At 42.6% G+C, this 21,108-nt stretch overlaps 1 protein-coding gene across 1 annotated transcript in view; it reads right to left on the bottom strand.

Moving 5' to 3' along the window:
- The window catches only part of LOC129826759 (anthrax toxin receptor 2-like), a 141,030-nt gene that overhangs the window by 90,505 nt on the left and 29,417 nt on the right, over positions 1 to 21,108 (bottom strand). Inside the window, exons 8-11 of the mRNA XM_055887817.1 lie at positions 20,309 to 20,404; positions 15,391 to 15,460; positions 2,480 to 2,558; positions 1,173 to 1,268 (exon numbers count right to left, since the gene is read on the bottom strand). Of these exons, the coding sequence (XP_055743792.1) occupies positions 1,173 to 1,268; positions 2,480 to 2,558; positions 15,391 to 15,460; positions 20,309 to 20,404 (341 nt within the window). The remainder of the gene's footprint in view (positions 1 to 1,172; positions 1,269 to 2,479; positions 2,559 to 15,390; positions 15,461 to 20,308; positions 20,405 to 21,108) is intronic.

The raw sequence follows: 21,108 nt of genomic DNA on the forward strand, positions 1-21,108 counted from the left end.
CCCACAGGGAGGGAGGGCTGATGCTGGGGCATGGTTATAGTAATGGCTTTTGGCTAAGGCTTAGACTGGCTTGTCCGTGATGGTGGAGTTTACCTGGCGTCATCCCACAGGGAGGGAGGGCTGATGCTGGGGCATGGTTATAGTAATGGCTTTTGGCTAAGGCTTAGACTGGCTTGGCATATCTTTATTTACACGGATCATTTCCAGAGTCAGACAGGTTCTGTGTTTACGCTGTCATGTAAACCTTTATTTATACAGTTCATTCTCATTGACATACAATCGTCTGTTGAAACAGAGACTTGTAGTTAAGAGGGACATTAGAGTTTACAGTGGTTGTTTAAGTTGCTGACAGTCGAGTCTGCAGCTTGCTGACACAGGAAGGACACATTGAGGAGTATATTACAAAATACACAAAGACAACTTACCAGAGTAAAGAAGTAGTATTTTAGTAGCGTCAAACTTACTCAACAAATTGGCGCATGACAAAACATTTCAATTATGTTCTGTGTTTTTTAATACTTTTGTGTTCGTGTGTTCTTACACACAACACAATTGATAGCTCATGCAAAGCCCACAAACAGCCATATAAGACTTGTAGGTGTTTCTGTTGATATTAAAGGGATAGTTCACCCAAAGTTCATTATTGGTTAATACGTACAATATATTTTTTTTAACAGCCAGAGCAGGACCATTTCTGTATGTTTTAAATGTGTAAATTAACCTCCAGAGCAGAACTGGCAGGTAACCTAGTGGTTAGAGGGTTGGACTAGTAACCGAAAAGTTGCAATATCGAATCCCCGAGCAGACTAGGTAAACAAAATCTGTCGTTCTGCCTCTGAACAAGGCAGTTAACCCACTGTTCCTGGGCCGTCATTTAAAATAAGAATTTGTTCTTAACTGACATGCCTAGTTAAATATAAATAAATGTCTGTATGTTATAAATGTGTAAATTAACCCCAGAGCAGGACCACGTCTGTATGTTATAAATGTGTAAATTAACCCCAGAGCAGGACCACGTCTGTATGTTATAAATGTGTAAATTAACCCCAGAGCAGGACCACGTCTGTATGTTATAAATGTGTAAATTAACCCCAAAGCAGGACCACTTCTGTATGTTATAAATGTGTCAGTGTTTTATGTTATTATGTTATAGGCCGCGTTGTAAGACTCACCACAGTGCAGCAGAGAGGCCAGAACCACCACGCCGCTGCTAACGCTGCCACTAACAACAGCAGCAAGAACACGATGGCTACAGCCAAGCCGTCCGACTGACACAGGGAGAGAAAAATACACGTTAGACCGGATAGACCAGTCAGAGGTCAAATGTCAGACTGAATAGACCAGTCAGAGGTCAAATGTTAGACTGAATAGACCAGTCAGAGGTCAAATGTCAGACTGAATAGACCAGTCAGAGGTCAAATGTTAGACCAGATAGACCAGTCAGAGGTCAAATGTCAGACTGAATAGACCAGTCAGAGGTCAAATGTCAGACCAGATAGACCAGTCAGAGGTCAAATATTAGACCAGATAGACCAGTCAGAGGTCAAATATTAGACCAGATAGACCAGTCAGAGGTCAAATATTAGACCAGATAGACCAGTCAGAGGTCAAATATTAGACCAGATAGACATGTCAGAGGTCAAATATTAGACCAGATAGACCAGTCAGAGGTCAAATGTCAGACCAGATAGACCAGTCAGAGGTCAAATATTAGACCAGATAGACCAGTCAGAGGTCAAATATTAGACCAGATAGACCAGTCAGAGGTCAAATGTTAGACAAGATAGACCAGTCAGAGGTCAAATATTAGACCAGATAGACCAGTCAGAGGTCAAATATTAGACCAGATAGACCAGTCAGAGGTCAAATGTTAGACTGAATAGACCAGTCAGAGGTCAAATGTTAGACTGAATAGACCAGTCAGAGGTCAAATGTCAGACCAGATAGACCAGTCAGAGGTCAAATGTTAGACCAGATAGACCAGTCAGAGGTCAAATATTAGACCAGATAGACCAGTCAGAGGTCAAATGTTAGACTGAATAGACCAGTCAGAGGTCAAATGTTAGACTGAATAGACCAGTCAGAGGTCAAATGTCAGACCAGATAGACCAGTCAGAGGTCAAATGTTAGACCAGATAGACCAGTCAGAGGTCAAATATTAGACCAGATAGACCAGTCAGAGGTCAAATGTTAGACCAGATAGACCAGTCAGAGGTCAAATATTAGACCAGATAGACCAGTCAGAGGTCAAATGTTAGACTGAATAGACCAGTCAGAGGTCAAATGTCAGACCAGATAGACCAGTCAGAGGTCAAATGTTAGACCAGATAGACCAGTCAGAGGTATGCACATAGGACATGTGTCCCGTGTGGCTCAGTTTATAAAGTACGTGTATTCTACCTATACACAAGGTATAGATAAATATAGACTGTATTACTTTACCCTTTTGTTAACAGATATTGGACAATGTAAAACTCACACATGTTGTGGCGTAGATGGTGAAGGCACTAAGGATAAATGACTTTCCATGGTTCAGACTTATCAGGACATCCATGGACCTAGAAAGACAAGCACAACACACACTGTTTAACACCACAATAGCCCTGAATAGGGGGGAGGGGCCTGTGTATGACTTATTCTTCACGAGGGGAACGAGTTCAAAATGGCGCAATTAAAACCCTAGTGATGAATGGCAGAGCTATTTCCGTATGTCCATTATGCCAGATCCAATTACCATGCCTTTAAGCAGGAAACGGAACGACTGAAATGCCTGAAATCAACCCCCCACCCCCCCCCCCCACCCCAAAATTAAGAAATATGTAAAACACTGTCAATTGTCTGGTCTGATTGTTCGCCTGGCTGTGTGTGTGGGGGATGAAGGTATGTGTGTGTTCTCTCTGTGCAGTTGGTTTCGCCCTGGGCTCTGCCTCGGGCCTTCTACTCTCCTGCGGCTCCAACAGATGAGCTGCCGCCTGACTCTCTGTCCTACTGTCCGCTAGTATGGTACTGGAATTTAAATCGCCTGACCCCCCCCCCCCTTGTTCAAACTTTATATCGCCTTTCCTATTTCCACACTCAATACATAAATGATGGATGTATGTCCTTTTTTTTTTTTAAACCCTACGCCTCATGTTTTTGTTCCTGTCCACTTGGCTTTGGCTGGTATTGTGGAACACATTTAGGAGGGGCCGTGTCTGTGACTTTGACTGGTATTGTGGAACACATTTAGGAGGGGCCGTGTCTGTGACTTTGACTGGTATTGTGGAACACATTTAGGAGGGGCCGTGTCTGTGACTTTGACTGGTATTGTGGAACACATTTAGGAGGGGCCGTGTCTGTGACTTGGCTTTGGCTGGTATTGTGGAACACATTTAGGAGGGGCTGTGTCTGTGACTTGGCTTTGACTGGTATTGTGAAACACATTTAGGAGGGGCCGTGTCTGTGACTTGGCTTTGACTGGTATTGTGGAACACATTTAGGAGGGGCCGTGTCTGTGACTTGGCTTTGACTGGTATTGTGGAACACATTTAGGAGGGGCTGTGTCTGTGACTTGGCTTTGACTGGTATTGTGGAACACATTTAGGAGGGGCTGTGTCTGTGGCTTTGACTGGTATTGTGGAACACATTTAGGAGGGGCCGTGTCTGTGACTTTGACTGGTATTGTGGAATACATTTAGGAGGGGCCATGTCTGTGACTTTGACTGGTATTGTGGAACACATTTAGGAGGGGCTGTGTCTGTGACTTTGACTGGTATTGTGGAACACATTTAGGAGGGGCTGTGTCTGTGACTTTGACTGGTATTGTGGAACACATTTAGGAGGGGCTGTGTCTGTGACTTTGACTGGTATTGTGGAACACATTTAGGAGGGGCCGTGTCTGTGACTTTGACTGGTATTGTGGAACACATTTAGGAGGGGCTGTGTCTGTGACTTTGACTGGTATTGTGGAACACATTTAGGAGGGGCCGTGTCTGTGACTTGGCTTTGACTGGTATTGTGGAACACATTTAGGAGGGGCTGTGTCTGTGACTTTGACTGGTATTGTGGAACACATTTAGGAGGGGCTGTGTCTGTGACTTTGACTGGTATTGTGGAACACATTTAGGAGGGGCTGTGTCTGTGACTTTGACTGGTATTGTGGAACACATTTAGGAGGGCTCTGTGCTTTAGAAGAAATAGAGGAAGAAGACAAAGAGAAGGTCCGCTCTCTTAGAATTACAGTTGGAAAAAAATACTATGATTTAAGCCATGGACATTCTCTTTTTCTGCTACTGATTATTACAGGTTTTACACTGAGTTGACAAAACATTAGGAACACCTGCTCTTTCCATGACATAGACTGACCAGCTGAATCCAGGTGAAAGCTATGATCCGTTATTGAGGTCACTTGTTAAATCCACTTCAATCAGTGTCGAGGAAGGGGAGGAGACAGGTTAAAGAATGATTTTTAAGCCTTGAGACGATTGAGACATGGATTATGTATGTGTGCCATTCAGAGGGTGAATGGGGCAAGACAAAAGATTGATGTGCCTTTGAACGGGGTATGGTAGTAGGTGCCAGGCGCACCGGTTTGAGTGTGTCAAGAACTGCAACACGGCTGAGTTTTTCACGCGCAACAGTTTCCCGTGTGTGTCAAGAACGGTCCACCACCCAAAGGACATCCAGCCAACTTGACACAACTGTGGGAAGCATTGAAGTCAACAACTCTTTCGACAACATTTAGAGTCCATGCCTCGACGAATTGTGTCTGTTTTGAGAGCAAAAGGGGGTGCAACTCAATATTAGGAAAGTGTTCCTCATGTTTTGTACACTCAGTGTATATGCACCAACAACTTAATTATATCACAATCAACATCCTGATCAACTCTATGTGAAGGAGATGTGTCGTGCTGCATGAGGCAAATGGTGGTCACACCAGATACTGACTGTTTTTTTGATCCACGCCCTACCTTTTTGTTTAAGGTCTCTGTGACCAACAGATGCATATCTGTATTCCCAGTCATGTGTAATCCATAATTTAGGGCCTAATGAATTTATTTCCAATTTATGAACTGTAACTCAGTAAAAAAATTGAAATTGCTGCATGTTGCATCTATGTATTTTTTCTGTGTAGTTGGTGAGAGTTACTGTTGCACAAACAGGACAAAAACACGTGTTCCTCTTACATAGATGTAAGTCAATTTACATTTTACATTTACATTTAAGTCATTTAGCAGACGCTCTTATCCAGAGCGACTTACAAGTACATACATCCATACAAAAACCAAATACTGTGATTATGTGAACATACTTTTTTGTTGGTGAGGACATTATCACTCAGTGAAATAGTCTGATTGAAATAAAAAACAATATTTTGATTAGTTTCAACGATCGCCATCTTTTTTTGCACTTCTTTCTCCAAAAAAGCGATCATCTTTTATTTATACATACAATATACTGTAGATGTTAATTTAACCAGGAGAAATATCCTCTTTTGCATGACCAGGCCAAGATGACTGCAAACAAACACACGTTACATTGCAGACATTTGAATGGAATGGAAACTTAAACATGTGTTTGGCCTAACGTTTGATCACCCACTCTTGAGGTTCGTTCCGTACCACAATCCCTCTCTTCAGAGTTCAAAGAGTTTCCTCTATTCTGTCAGGACCTCTGCCACGCGTCCTCCAGACGAGCAACGTTTCCACAACTCTTAGTGACAGCCGTCCTCCGCAATATGTTCAACTCTGAATAATTCACCCTCCTCAATTTTCCCCGTCTTTAAGGAAAAGTTGGAAAGCCATTACTGACACCGGTGATCATCCAGCTGTATCGTATCACTAGCGCTTAGCGTCACCCAGGACGACGAGGCGCTCCGACAGAAGCCACTAGACACAGAGACCACTAGAGTGGGGAGGGAAAGAGAAGTTTCCACATCGCGGCTCAGAGAGCTCCAATGACCAGACCTGGGATCAAATACTATATGGAAATCTTTTCAATGCTTTTAGCATTTGCTCTATTCTGCCTGGAGTGCCAGATGTGCGTGATTTATAGTCTTGGGACTGTTCTATTGATCCAGTCAGTCAGGAAAGCCTAGATAAAGTATTTGGAATGATTTCAAATAGTAGTTGAACCCAGGTTTGTCCACATCCCAGTTTAGAGATCTCCAGTGATACAAAGAGAGGAGAGGCCTGGGTCGTCTGCCACGTCTGCCTTGGTGTCCCTGGGAACATGTGTCAGTCTTTACAGGGTTTTAGAGTGATCCCCCCCCTGCCCAGTTTACCTCTGGCATGACATTTCCCCCTCTCGTCTCCCATCTATTCAGACATAACCCCAGCTCAACCTAACAGCTGGGGCCCTGTCTTCAACTGTCATTCACAGGGTGTTATAGCATCACCGGTTATAAGAAGAGACAGAGCGACAGAAGGATATATCCATGTATTATTTACCTGTTTTTTTTGCTTTTGTGGAACACGGTGCTGCTGACCACACCCACAAAACTAAAGTTACACTATTTCTCCTCTTCAACACGAGTTTCCTCTGAACTATTAAACCTGCTAAATATTTGGATTGCTACTCATGACTTGCTGTGCATATTAGTCGATACATAAACTCCAGGTTTTTGTTGTATCACTAAAAGGTATTGAATCATACGTCCACCGTCGGGGTTTTTGTTCCATTGGGATCCCATTCTTTACCTTAAGGGCACAGGGCTCAACTAGTGAGTCTTTACATCGGGCCAAGAAAATAATATCTGTCACACCACCTGACCTTAACGTTACAGGAAGACAGATCCCCCAAATGCTCCACCAAGAGACGCTCCGCTTTTCAACGACCCAGAGATGTTTATGGCTACGACATCAAAAATGGCGCCAATTGGACCGCTGACACGGTCGGCAGCCCGCGGAGCACCCTCCGATTGTCCTGTTCCGTTATTCATGAGGCTTGCTGCATTAGCTAGCTGTCCTGTCCTGTCCTGTCCTGTCCTGTCTGTTGCCAGGTGTCAGCCAGGTGTCAGCCAGGTGTTAGCCAGGTGTCAACCAGGCCCTTAAGTTTTCTTCTACCCTCCACCGTTGTTGTGTGAACACCAGGTGAGACACGGCGGACCAAGCGCTCCACCACTCAACCAACCTTGTTATCACCAACACACCGGGGGGGGGGGGGGGGGGGGGGGTTAGGGGACAGGAGGACACGGCGGGCCCCTACCTAATGGAGCGATATGGTGGAGAGGGGAAGGGGGAGAGGGTTAGGGCCACCAACAGATGCCTGTGTTCAAGGACTGAACCATGACACAGCTGTCACCACAGATGAGACCCGTGCCACCACCAATTGACTGAGCGTGTATTGTATATGGAAAGTGTATGGTATGTCTAATGTGTATGGTATGTATGGTATGTCTAATGTGTATTGAATGTGTATTGTAAATTGAATGTGTATTGTATTTCTAATGTGCAACGTACATGGAAAGTGTAGTGTATTTCTAATGTATATTGAATGTATATTGTATATAGAAAGTGTACTGTATATTGAATGTATATTGTATATTGAATGTGTATTGTGTATTGAATGTATATTGTATATTGAACGTGTATTATATATTGAATGTGTATTGTATTTCTAATGTATATTGTATATTGAATGTATATTGTATATTGAATGTGTATTGTATTTCTAATGTGTAGTGTATATTGAATATGTAGTGTATATTGAATGTGTATTGTATTTCTAATGTGTATTGTATATTGAATGTGTATTGTATATTGAAAGTGTATTATATATTGAATGTGTATTGTATTTCTAATGTGTAGTGTATATTGAATGTGTATTGTATTTCTAATGTGTATTGTATATTGAAAGTGTATTGTATATTGAATGTGTAGTGTATATTGAATGTGTATTGTATTTCTAATGTGTATTGTACATTTACATTTAAGTCATTTAGCAGACGCTCTTATCCAGAGCGACTTACAAATTGGTGCATTCACCTTATGACATCCAGTGGAACAGCCACTTTACAATAGTGCATCTAGATCATTTTAAGGGGGGGGGGGGGGCAGAAGGATTGCTTTATCCTAGGTATTCCTTGAAGAGGTGGGGTTTCAGGTGTCTCCGGAAGGTGGTGATTGACTCCGCTGTCCTGGCGTCGTGAGGGAGTTTGTTCCACCATTGGGGTGCCAGAGCAGCGAACAGTTTTGACTGGGCTGAGCGGGAACTGTACTTCCTCAGTGGTAGGGAGGCGAGCAGGCCAGAGGTGGATGAACGCAGTGCCCTTGTTTGGGTGTAGGGCCTGATCAGAGCCTGAAGGTACTGAGGTGCCGTTCCCCTCACAGCTCCGTAGGCAAGCACCATGGTCTTGTAGCGGATGCGAGCTTCAACTGGAAGCCAGTGGAGAGAGCGGAGGAGCGGGGTGACGTGAGAGAACTTGGGAAGGTTGAACACCAGACGGGCTGCGGCGTTCTGGATGAGTTGTAGGGGTTTAATGGCACAGGCAGGGAGCCCAGCCAACAGCGAGTTGCAGTAATCCAGACGGGAGATGACAAGTGCCTGGATTAGGACCTGCGCCGCTTCCTGTGTGAGGCAGGGTCGTACTCTGCGGATGTTGTAGAGCATGAACCTACAGGAACGGGCCACCGCCTTGATGTTGGTGGAGAACGACAGGGTGTTGTCCAGGATCACGCCAAGGTTCTTAGCGCTCTGGGAGGAGGACACAATGGAGTTGTCAACCGTGATGGCGAGATCATGGAACGGACAGTCCTTCCCCGGGAGGAAGAGCAGCTCCGTCTTGCCGAGGTTCAGCTTGAGGTGGTGATCCGTCATCCACACTTGTATATTGAAAGTGTATTGTATATTGAAAGTGTATTGTATATTGAAAGTGTATTGTACATGGAGCGTGTATTGTACATGTCTATAACATGTCATAGACATGTTATAGACTAAACCACATGTTATAGACATGTTATAGACCAAACCACATGTTATAGACCAAACCACATGTTATAGACCAAACCACATGTTATAAACATGTTATAGACCAAACCACATGTTACAGACCAAACCACATGTTATAGACATGTTACAGACCAAACCACATGTTATAAACATGTTATAGACCAAACCACATGTTACAGACCAAACCACATGTTACAGACCAAACCACATGTTATAGACATGTTATAGACCAAACCACATGTTATAGACCAAACCACATGTTATAAACATGGTATAGACCAAACCACATGGTATAGACATGTTATAGACCAAACCACATGTTATAGACCAAACCACATGGTATAGACATGGTATAGACCAAACCATATGTTACAAACCAAACCACATGTTATAGACATGTTATAGACCAAACCACATGTTATAGACATGTTATAGACCAAACCACATGTTATAAACATGTTATAGACCAAACCACATGTTATAAACATGTTATAGACCAAACCACATGTAATAGACCAAACCACATGTTATAGACATGTTATAGACCAAACCACATGTTATAGACCAAACCACATGTTATAGACATGTTATAGACCAAACCACATGTTATAAACATGTTATAGACCAAACCACATGTTATAGACATGGTATAGACCAAACCACATGTTATAGACCAAACCACAATTTATAGACATGTTATAGACCAAACCACATGTTATAGACATGGTATAGACCAAACCACATGTTATAGACCAAACCACATGTTATAAACATGTTATAGACCAAACCACATGTTACAGACCAAACCACATGTTATAGACATGTTATAGACATGTTATAGACCAAACCACATGTTATAGACCAAACCACATGTTATAGACTAAACTACATGTTATAGACATGTTATAGACCAAACCACATGTTATAGACCAAACCACATGTTATAGACCAAACCACATGTTATAGACTAAACTACATGTTATAGACATGTTATAGACTAAACCACATGTTATAGACTAAACCACATGTTATAGACTAAACTACATGTTATAGACATGTTATAGACTAAACCACATGTTATAGACCAAACCACATGTTATAGACTAAACTACATGTTATAGACATGTTATAGACCAAACCACATGTTATAAACATGTTATAGACCAAACCACATGTTATAGACATGTTATAGACCAAACCACATGTTATAAACATGTTATAGACCAAACCACATGTTATAGACATGTTATAGACCAAACCACATGTTATAAACATGTTATAGACCAAACCACATGTTATAAACATGTTATAGACCAAACCACATGTTATAAACATGTTATAGACCAAACCAAATGTTATAGACATGTTATAGACCAAACCACATGTTATAAACATGTTATAGACTAAACCACATGTTATAGACCAAACCACATGTTATAGACTAAACTACATGTTATAGACATGTAATAGACTAAACCACATGTTATAGACATGTTATAGACCAAACCACATGTTATAGACTAAACCACATGTTATAGACATGTAATAGACTAAACCACATGTTATAAACATGTTATAGACTAAACCACATGTTATAGACCAAACCACATGTTATAGACTAAACTACATGTTATAAACATGTTTTAGACCAAACCACATGTTATAGACCAAACCACATGCTATAGACCAAACCACATGTTATAAACATGTTTTAGACCAAACCACATGTTATAGACATGTTATAGACCAAACCACATGTAATAGACCAAACCACATGTTATAGACCAAACCACATGTTATAGACATGTTATAGACCAAACCACATGTTATAAACATGTTATAGACCAAACCACATGTTATAAACATGTTATAGACCAAACCACATGTTATAGACATGTTATAGACCAAACCACATGTTATAGACCAAACCACATGTTATAAACATGTTATAGACCAAACCACATGTTACAGACCAAACCACATGTTATAGACATGTTATAGACCAAACCACATGTTATAGACCAAACCACATGTTATAGACTAAACTACATGTTATAGACATGTTATAGACCAAACCACATGTTATAGACTAAACCACATGTTATAGACTAAACTACATGTTATAGACATGTTATAGACTAAACCACATGTTATAGACATGTTATAGACTAAACCACATGTTATAGACCAAACCACATGTTATAGACCAAACCACATGTTACAGACCAAACCACATGTTATAAACATGTTATAGACCAAACCACATGTTATAAACATGTTATAGACCAAACCACATGTTATAAACATGTTATAGACCAAACCACATGTTATAGACATGTTATAGACCAAACCACATGTTATAAACATGTTATAGACTAAACCACATGTTATAGACCAAACCACATGTTATAGACTAAACTACATGTTATAAACATGTTATAGACCAAACCACATGTTATAAACATGTTATAGACCAAACCACATGTTATAGACATGTTATAGACCAAACCACATGTTATAGACATGTTATAGACCAAACCACATGTTATAGACCAAACCACATGTTATAAACATGTTATAGACCAAACCACATGTTATAGACATGTTATAGACCAAACCACATGTTATAGACCAAACCACATGTTATAAACATGTTATAGACCAAACCACATGTTATAGACATGTTATAGACCAAACCACATGTTATAGACTAAACTACATGTTATAGACATGTTACAGACCAAACCACATGTTATAGACTAAACCACATGTTATAGACATGTTATAGACCAAACCACATGTTATAGACATGTTACAGACCAAACCACATGTTACAGACCAAACCACATGTTATAGACATGTTATAGACTAAACCACATGTTATAGACATGTTATAGACTAAACCACATGTTATAGACATGTTATAGACTAAACCACATGTTATAGACATGTTATAGACCAAACCACATGTTATAGACCAAACCACATGCTATAGACATGTTTTAGACCAAACCACATGTTATAGACATGTTATAGACCAAACCACATGTTATAGACCAAACCACATGTTATAGACCAAACCACATGTTATAGACCAAACCACATGCTATAGACATGTTTTAGACCAAACCACATGTTATAGACATGTTATAGACCAAACCACATGTTATAGACCAAACCACATGTTATAGACCAAACCACATGCTATAGACCAAACCACATGTTATAGACATGTTATAGACCAAACCACATGTTATAGACATGGTATAGACCAAACCACATGTAATAGACCAGAACACATGTTATAGACATGTTATAGACTAAACCACATGTTATAGACATGTTATAGACCAAACCACATGTTATAGACATGGTATAGACCAAACCACATGTTATAGACCAAACCACATGTTATAGACATGTTATAGACCAAACCACATGTTATAGACATGTTATAGACCAAACCACATGTTATAGACCAGAACACATGTTATAGACATGTTATAGACTAAACCACATGTTATAGACCAAACCACATGTTATAGACATGTTTTAGACCAAACCACATGTTATAAACATGTTATAGACCAAACCACATGTTATAGACCAAACCACATGTTACAGACCAAACCACATGTTATAGACATGTTTTAGACCAAACCACATGTAATAGACCAAACCACATGTTATAGACTAAACCACATGTTATAGACCAAACCACATGTTATAGACATGTTATAGACCAAACCACATGTAATAGACCAAACCACATGTAATAGACATGGTATAGACCAAACCACATGTTATAGACATGGTATAGACCAAACCACATGTAATAGACATGGTATAGACCAAACCACATGTAATAGACATGGTATAGACCAAACCACATGTTATAGACATGGTATAGACCAAACCACATGTTATAGACTAAACCACATGTTATAAACATGTTATAGACCAAACCACATGTTATAAACATGTTATAGACCAAACCACATGTTATAGACTAAACCACATGTTATAGACCAAACCACATGTTATAGACTAAACCACATGTTATAGACCAAACCACATGTTATAGACATGTTATAGACCAAACCACATGTAATAGACCAAACCACATGTAATAGACCAAACCACATGTTATAGACATGTTATAGACCAAACCACATGTTATAGACATGTTATAGACCAAACCACATGTTATAGACATGGTATAGACCAAACCACATGTTACAGACCAAACCACATGTTATAAACATGTTATAGACCAAACCACATGTTATAGACATGTTATAGACCAAACCACATGTTATAGACATGTTATAGACCAAACCACATGTTACAGACCAAACCACATGTTATAGACATGTTATAGACCAAACCACATGTTATAGACATGTTATAGACCAAACCACATGTTACAGACCAAACCACATGTTATAGACATGTTATAGACCAAACCACATGTTATAGACATGTTATAGACCAAACCACATGTTACAGACCAAACCACATGTTACAGACCAAACCACATGTTATAGACATGTTATAGACCAAACCACATGTTACAGACCAGAACACATGTTATAGACATGTTATAGACCAAACCACATGTTACAGACCAAACCACATGTTATAGACATGTTACAGACCAAACCACATGTTATAGACATGTTATAGACCAAACCACATGTTATAGACCAAACCACATGTTATAGACATGTTACAGACCAAACCACATGTTATAGACATGTTATAGACCAAACCACATGTTACAGACCAAACCACATGTTATAGACATGTTATAGACCAAACCACATGTTATAGACCAGAACACATGTTATAGACATGTTTTAGACCAAACCACATGTTATAGACCAAACCACATGTTATAGACCAAACCACATGTTATAGACCAAACCACATGCTATAGATCAAACCAGAGAACACAAAGCACCACAAAAAGCTCAATACTCTTGGCCAATATAATCTATCTTCAATGCTATACAGGCTTTTTCCTCTGCTAGCATCCATGCTAACCAACCGATCAAACCGATCACCCCCCCCCAGCATCACCATCGACGGTGACGGAGACAGCAGAGAGGCAGACAGATGGACGGAGTCGGAGACAGAACTTTCAGACGTTCCATGATTCCATGATGCAGGTGGTCCGGGGGGGCAGGGATGGGCAGGAAAGGGGATTGTCACAGTAGCATGGTGAATTATTTAAATGAAGAGAGCGTGGAGAAGGGAATCGCTGCATCTGTCGCACGACCCTTTAAAGCCCCAGAACAGATGTGTTTACCCACTACCCCTGGCCCGCCCCCAGCCCGCTGTACCAGGCCTAACCGCTAACTACTTAATGGGTCACCGTGGCCATGCCAAGAGTTAATTAAGCAAGACTCTTCAGATAACAGGAGCAGGAGGAGCTCACGTTCTGTCAGGGCCCGTATTCAAAAAGAGTCTTAGAGAACGAGTACTGATCTAGGATCAGGTTCTGTCAGGGCTCGTATTCACAAAGAGTCTTAGAGAAGGGAGTGCTAATCTCACATCAGTTTTGCCTGTTAGATCATGATGCCTAGGAGGGAAGAACCTGATCCTAGATGAGTACTCGTTCTCTGAGACTCTTTGTGAATACGGGCCCTGACAGAACCTGATCCTAGATCAGTACTCGTTCTCTGAGACTCTTTGTGAATACGGGCCCTGACAGAACCTGATCTTAGATCAGTACTTGTTCTCTGAGACTCTTTGTGAATACGGGCCCTGACAGAACCTGATCCTAGATCAGTACTCGTTCTCTGAGACTCTTTGTGAATACGGGCCCTGACAGAACCTGATCCTAGATCAGTACTCGTTCTCTGAGACTCTTTGTGAATACGGGCCCTGACCCAAAGGACAATTGTACAAAACATGTTATCAGCAGCAGTTTTGGATTAGAACATTTGAGTGGATTATATGAGATGATGTTACTGCCGGATTGTGTGTAGATCAATTTGCTAGACATTTTGCTAGACAAAAAATAAAATAAAAATATAATGGAAACGTTTCTAATCTTGATATGTTCTGGACCACATTTCCCCGCAATACAATCATACTATTTTAGATTGGAGAGATAACATAAGTAGAAGGTGTTGTTGTGTTTGAAGATTAAAAACGTGAAGGAAAAAAATAATCTCTACATACTCAATTTCAGTTGTTTAGCTCTGCAGTGGCTTTCTGTTATATCTCAAATGCTTTCAAATACTGGAAAGTATGTGAGGGCTGGCTTGATTTAACGACGACATAGAGACACCGGTACGGTGTTGGAATGTCAGTGGGGATGTGTTAACACACACACACACACACACACACACACACACACACACACACACACACACACACACACACACACACACACACACACACACACACACACACACACGTCTTCATGGAACCACCTTCTCATGGAGTACTTACTGTCCGACTGCATACAGCACTGGCGCAGGACACAGGAGATAATCGTTCCGCACAACACTTGGCTTCTGATCTGGAAAATAAAGACTAGAATGACTTCCCTGCACACTAACACACTACCACACACACACACTACCACACACTCACACTACCACTACCACACTACCACACACTCACACTACCACACACTCACACTAACACACTACCACACACACACACTACCACACACTCACACTACCACTACCACACTACCACACACTCACACTAACCAACTACCACACTACCACACTACCACACTACCACTACCACACTACCACACTACCACACACTACCACACTACCACACACTCACACTCACACTACCACACTACCACACACTCACACTACCACACTACCACACACTCACACTACCACACACTACCACACACTCACACTACCACACACACACACTACCACACACTCACACTACCACAATACCACACTACCACACTACCACACACACACACTACCACACACTCACACTACCACACTACCACACTACCACACTACCACACACTCACACTACCACACTACCACACTACCACACACTCACACTACCACACTACCACACTACCACACACACACACTACCACACTCACACTACCACACTACCACACTACCACACACTCACACTACCACACTACCACACACACACACTACCACACACTCACACTAACACACTACCACACACACACACTACCACACTACCACACACTCACACTACCACACTACCACACACTCACACTACCACACTACCACTACCACACTACCACACTACCACACTACCACACACTCACACTACCACACACTCACACTACCACACTACCACACTCACACTACCACACTACCACACTACCACACTACCACACTACCACTACCACACTACCACTACCACACTACCACACTACCACACTACCACACTACCACTACCACACTACCACACTCACACACTACCTCACACTACCACACTACCACACACTACCACACTACCACACACTCACACACTACCACACACTCACACACTACCACACTCACACTACCACACACTATCACACTACCACACACTCACACTACCACACTACCACACTCACACTATCACACTACCACACACTCACACTACCACACCACTCACACCACTCACACTACCACACTCACACTACCACACTACCACACTCAAACTACCACACTCACACACTACCACACTACCACACACTCACACTACCACACCACACTACCACACACTATCACACTACCCCACTACCACACCACACTACCACACTACTACACACTCACACTAACACACACTCACAATACCACAATACCACACTACCACAAACTCACACTACCACACTACCACAAACTCACACTACCACACTACCACACTCACACTACCACACTACCACACTACCACACTCACACTACCACACTACGACACTCACACTACCACACTCACACTACCACACTACCACACTACCACACACTCACACTACCACACTACCACTCACACTACCACACTACCACCCTACCACACACTCACACTACCACACTACCACACTCACACTACCACACTACCACACTACCACACACTCACACTACCACACTACCACTCACACTACCACACTACCCCTACCACACTACCACACTCACACTACCACACTCACACTACCACACACTACCACTACCACACACTCACACTACCACACTACCACACTACTACACTACCACACTACCACACTCACACTACTACACTACCACACTACCACACTCACACTACTACACTACCACACTACCACACTACCACACTACTACACTACTACACACTACCACACTACTAAACTACCACACTACCACACTACTACACTACCACACTCACACTACTACACTACCACACTACCACACTACTACACTACCACACTACCACACTACCACACTACCCCACTACCACACTACTACACTACCACACTACTACACTACCACACTCACACTACTACACTACCACACTACCACACTACCACACTACTACACTACCACACTACTACACTACCACACTACCACTACCACACTACCCCACTACCACACTACTACACTACCACACACTACTACACTACCACACTACCACACACTCACACTACCACACTACCACACTCACACTACCACACTACTACACTACCACACTACTACACTACCACACTACCACACTACTACACTACCACACTACTACACTACCACACTCACACTACTACACTACCACACTACCACACTACCACACTCACACTACCACACTACTACACTACCCCACTACCACACTACCACACTACTACACTACCACACTACTACACTACCCCACTACCACACTACTACACTACCACACTCACACTACTACACTACCACACAACCACACTACCACACTACCACACTCACACTACCACAATCACACTACCACACTACTACACTACCACACACTCACACACTACCACACTACCACACACTACCACACTACCACACTCACACTACCACACTCACACTACCACACACTACCACTACCACACTCACACTACCACACACTACCACACTACCACACTCACACTCCCACACTCACACGACCACACTACCACACACACACTCAGGCTCACACACACATACACACACAGACTCTCACACACACACGCGCACACACACACACACACACACACACACACACACACACACACACACACACACACACACACACACACACACACACACACCCAATTGACTTGCAGAATATACAGTAGTATAGTCAAGACATTTTTCATGAGGAAAAATGGGACAAGAAGGAAAGGGTAGAGGGGAAGAGTGGGGGAGGGTGGGAGAGAGTTGGAGAGAGTGGTGGAAAGAGGGAGAGAGAGGGGGAGAGACTGGGGGAGAGAGGGAGAGAGACTGGGGGAGAGAGGGGAGAGACGGGGTGAGACTGGGGGAGAGACGGGGTGAGACTGGGGGAGAGACGGGGAGAGACTGGGGGAGAGACGGGGAGAGACTGGGGGAGAGACGGGGAGAGACTGGGGGAGAGAGGGGGAGAGACTGGGGGAGAAAGGGGGCGAGAGGGGGAGAGAGGGGAGAGACGGGGTGAGACTGGGGGAGAGACGGGGAGAGACTGGGGGAGAGACGGGGAGAGACGGGGAGAGACTGGGGGAGAGACGGGGAGAGAAGGGGAAAGAGGGAGAGAGCGGGAGAGAGGGAGAGAGGGATAGAGTGGGGGAGAGTGTGGGAGAAAGGGAGAGAGAGGGAGAGAGGTAGAGTGGGGTAGAGGGGTAGAGTGGGGAAAGGGTAAAGTGGGGAAAGGGGTAGAGCGGTACAGTGGTAGAGGGGTAGAGTGGGATTTAATAACTGGTTGACTCTCCTTTGGCAGTAATAACCTCAACCAAACGTTTTCTGTAGGTGTGGATCAGACCTGCACAACAGTCAGGAGGAATTTTGGACCATTCCTCTTTACAAAACTGTTTCAGTTCAGGAATATTCTTGGGATGTCTGGTGTGAACTGCTCTCTTGAGGTCAAATCGGGTTGAAGTCAGGACTCTGACTGGGCCAATTGAAGCTATTCTGTTGCTGATTTACTTCTGTGTTTGGGATCGTTGTCCTGTTGCATCACCCAACTTCTGTTGAGCTTCAATTGGCAGACAGATAACCTAACATTCTCCTGCAAAATGTCTTTATAAACTTGGGAATTCATGTGTCTGTCGATGATAGCAAGCTGTCCAGGCCCTGAGGCAGCAAAGCAGCCCCAAACCATGATGCTCCCTCCACCATACTTTACAGTCGGGATGAGGTTTGGATGTTGGTGTACTGTGCCTTTTCTCCTCCACACATTGTGGCGTGTGTTGCTTCCAAACAACTCAACTTCAGTTTCATCTGTTCACAGAATATTTTGCCAGTAGCGCTGTGGAACATCTAGGTGCACTTTTGCAAACTTCAGATGTGAAGAAATGTTTTTTTTTGGACAGCAGTGGCTTCTTCCCATGGTGTCCTCCCATTAACACCTTTCTTGTTTAGTGTTTTACGTATCGTAGACTCGTCAACAGAGATGTTAGCATGTTCCAGAGATTTCTGTAAGTCTTTAGCCGACACTCTAGGATTCTTCTTAACCTCGTTGAGCATTCTGAGCTGTGCTCTTGCAGTCATCTTTGCAGGACAGCCACTCCTAGGGAGAGTAGCAACAGTGCTCCGTTTATAGACAATTTGTCGTAAGCCTTGTCTCAAGGCTTTTAGAGATACTTTTGTAACCTTTTCCAGCTTTATGCAAGTCAACAATTCTTCATCTTAGGTCTTCTGAGATGTCTTTTGTTCAAGGCATGTTTCACATCAGGCAATGTTTCTTGTGAATAGCAAACACACATTTTGTGAGTGTTTTTTATAGGGCACGGCAGCTCTAACCAACATCTCCAATCTCGTGTCATTGATTGGACTCCAGGTTAGTTGACATCTGACTCCAATGAGCTTTTGTAGAAGTCATTAGCCTAGGGGGGGGGTTCACACTTTTTCCAACCTACACTGTGAAGGTTTAAATTATGTATTCAATATAGACAAGAAAAATGCAATAATTTGTGTGTTATTAGTTTATTAGGCACACTGTGTTTGTCTATTGTTATGATGAAGATCAGATCAAATTTTGACAACTCATTTATGCAGAAATCCAGGTAATTCCAAACGGTTCACATACTTTTTCTTGCCACTGTGTTGCTTGACAGAACAGACTACATGTTTAAATAAGAAACTGAATTACCAAGGTACACAGCCCTAACAGCATTCATACTTCTATATTCTGTTGGGTCTTTCACTTGACATGTTAAGATGGCTCCTGTAAGATATGTGTGAGTGTGTTTGCGTGTGTGTGTGTCTGTACTTACTGTATGTCTGCGTGCCAACTATGAAGCTACAGACAACCCCGTCGTTGCTTCGTCCCACGGAGAAGCCGTTCCCTCGCAGCACGATGTCAAACGACTCTGTGTTGTGTAAACAAGACACAGGAGATAGTGAGCAGAGGGGCCTTAGGAGAACACACAGACACAGGAGATATGCGCACACACACACGCATGCACACACACACACACGGACACACACACACACAGAGACACAGACACACACACAAACACACACACACACACACAAAGACACACACACACACACACACACACACACACACACACACACACACACACACACACACACACACACACACACACACACACACACACACACACACACACACACACAAATATCCATGAATGATAATCCACATAACAGGGGTTCCTTGAGTGGCCATGATTGGGAGTCCCATAGGGCGGCGCACAATTGGCCCAGCATCGTCCGGGTTAGGGGAGGGTTTGGCCTGGGTAGGCCGTCATTGTAAATACGATTTTGTTCTTAACTGAGTGGTTAAATAAAGGTAAAATAAATACAAATATTATCCTGCTGTAGTAAACTGGCTAAAATTAAGATCCTACATCTGTACACACACAGAAACAGAATACCCCTTCCAGCCTGGTGGGAACAACTATACACAAAACAACAACTATACACACAACAACAACTATACACACAACAACAACAACAATACACACAACAACAACAACAATACACACAACAACAACAACTATACACACAACAACAACAACAACTATACACACAACAACAACAATACACACAA

The sequence above is a fragment of the Salvelinus fontinalis genome, chromosome 28, assembly GCF_029448725.1.
Source record: "Salvelinus fontinalis isolate EN_2023a chromosome 28, ASM2944872v1, whole genome shotgun sequence".
NCBI lineage: Eukaryota > Metazoa > Chordata > Actinopteri > Salmoniformes > Salmonidae > Salvelinus > Salvelinus fontinalis.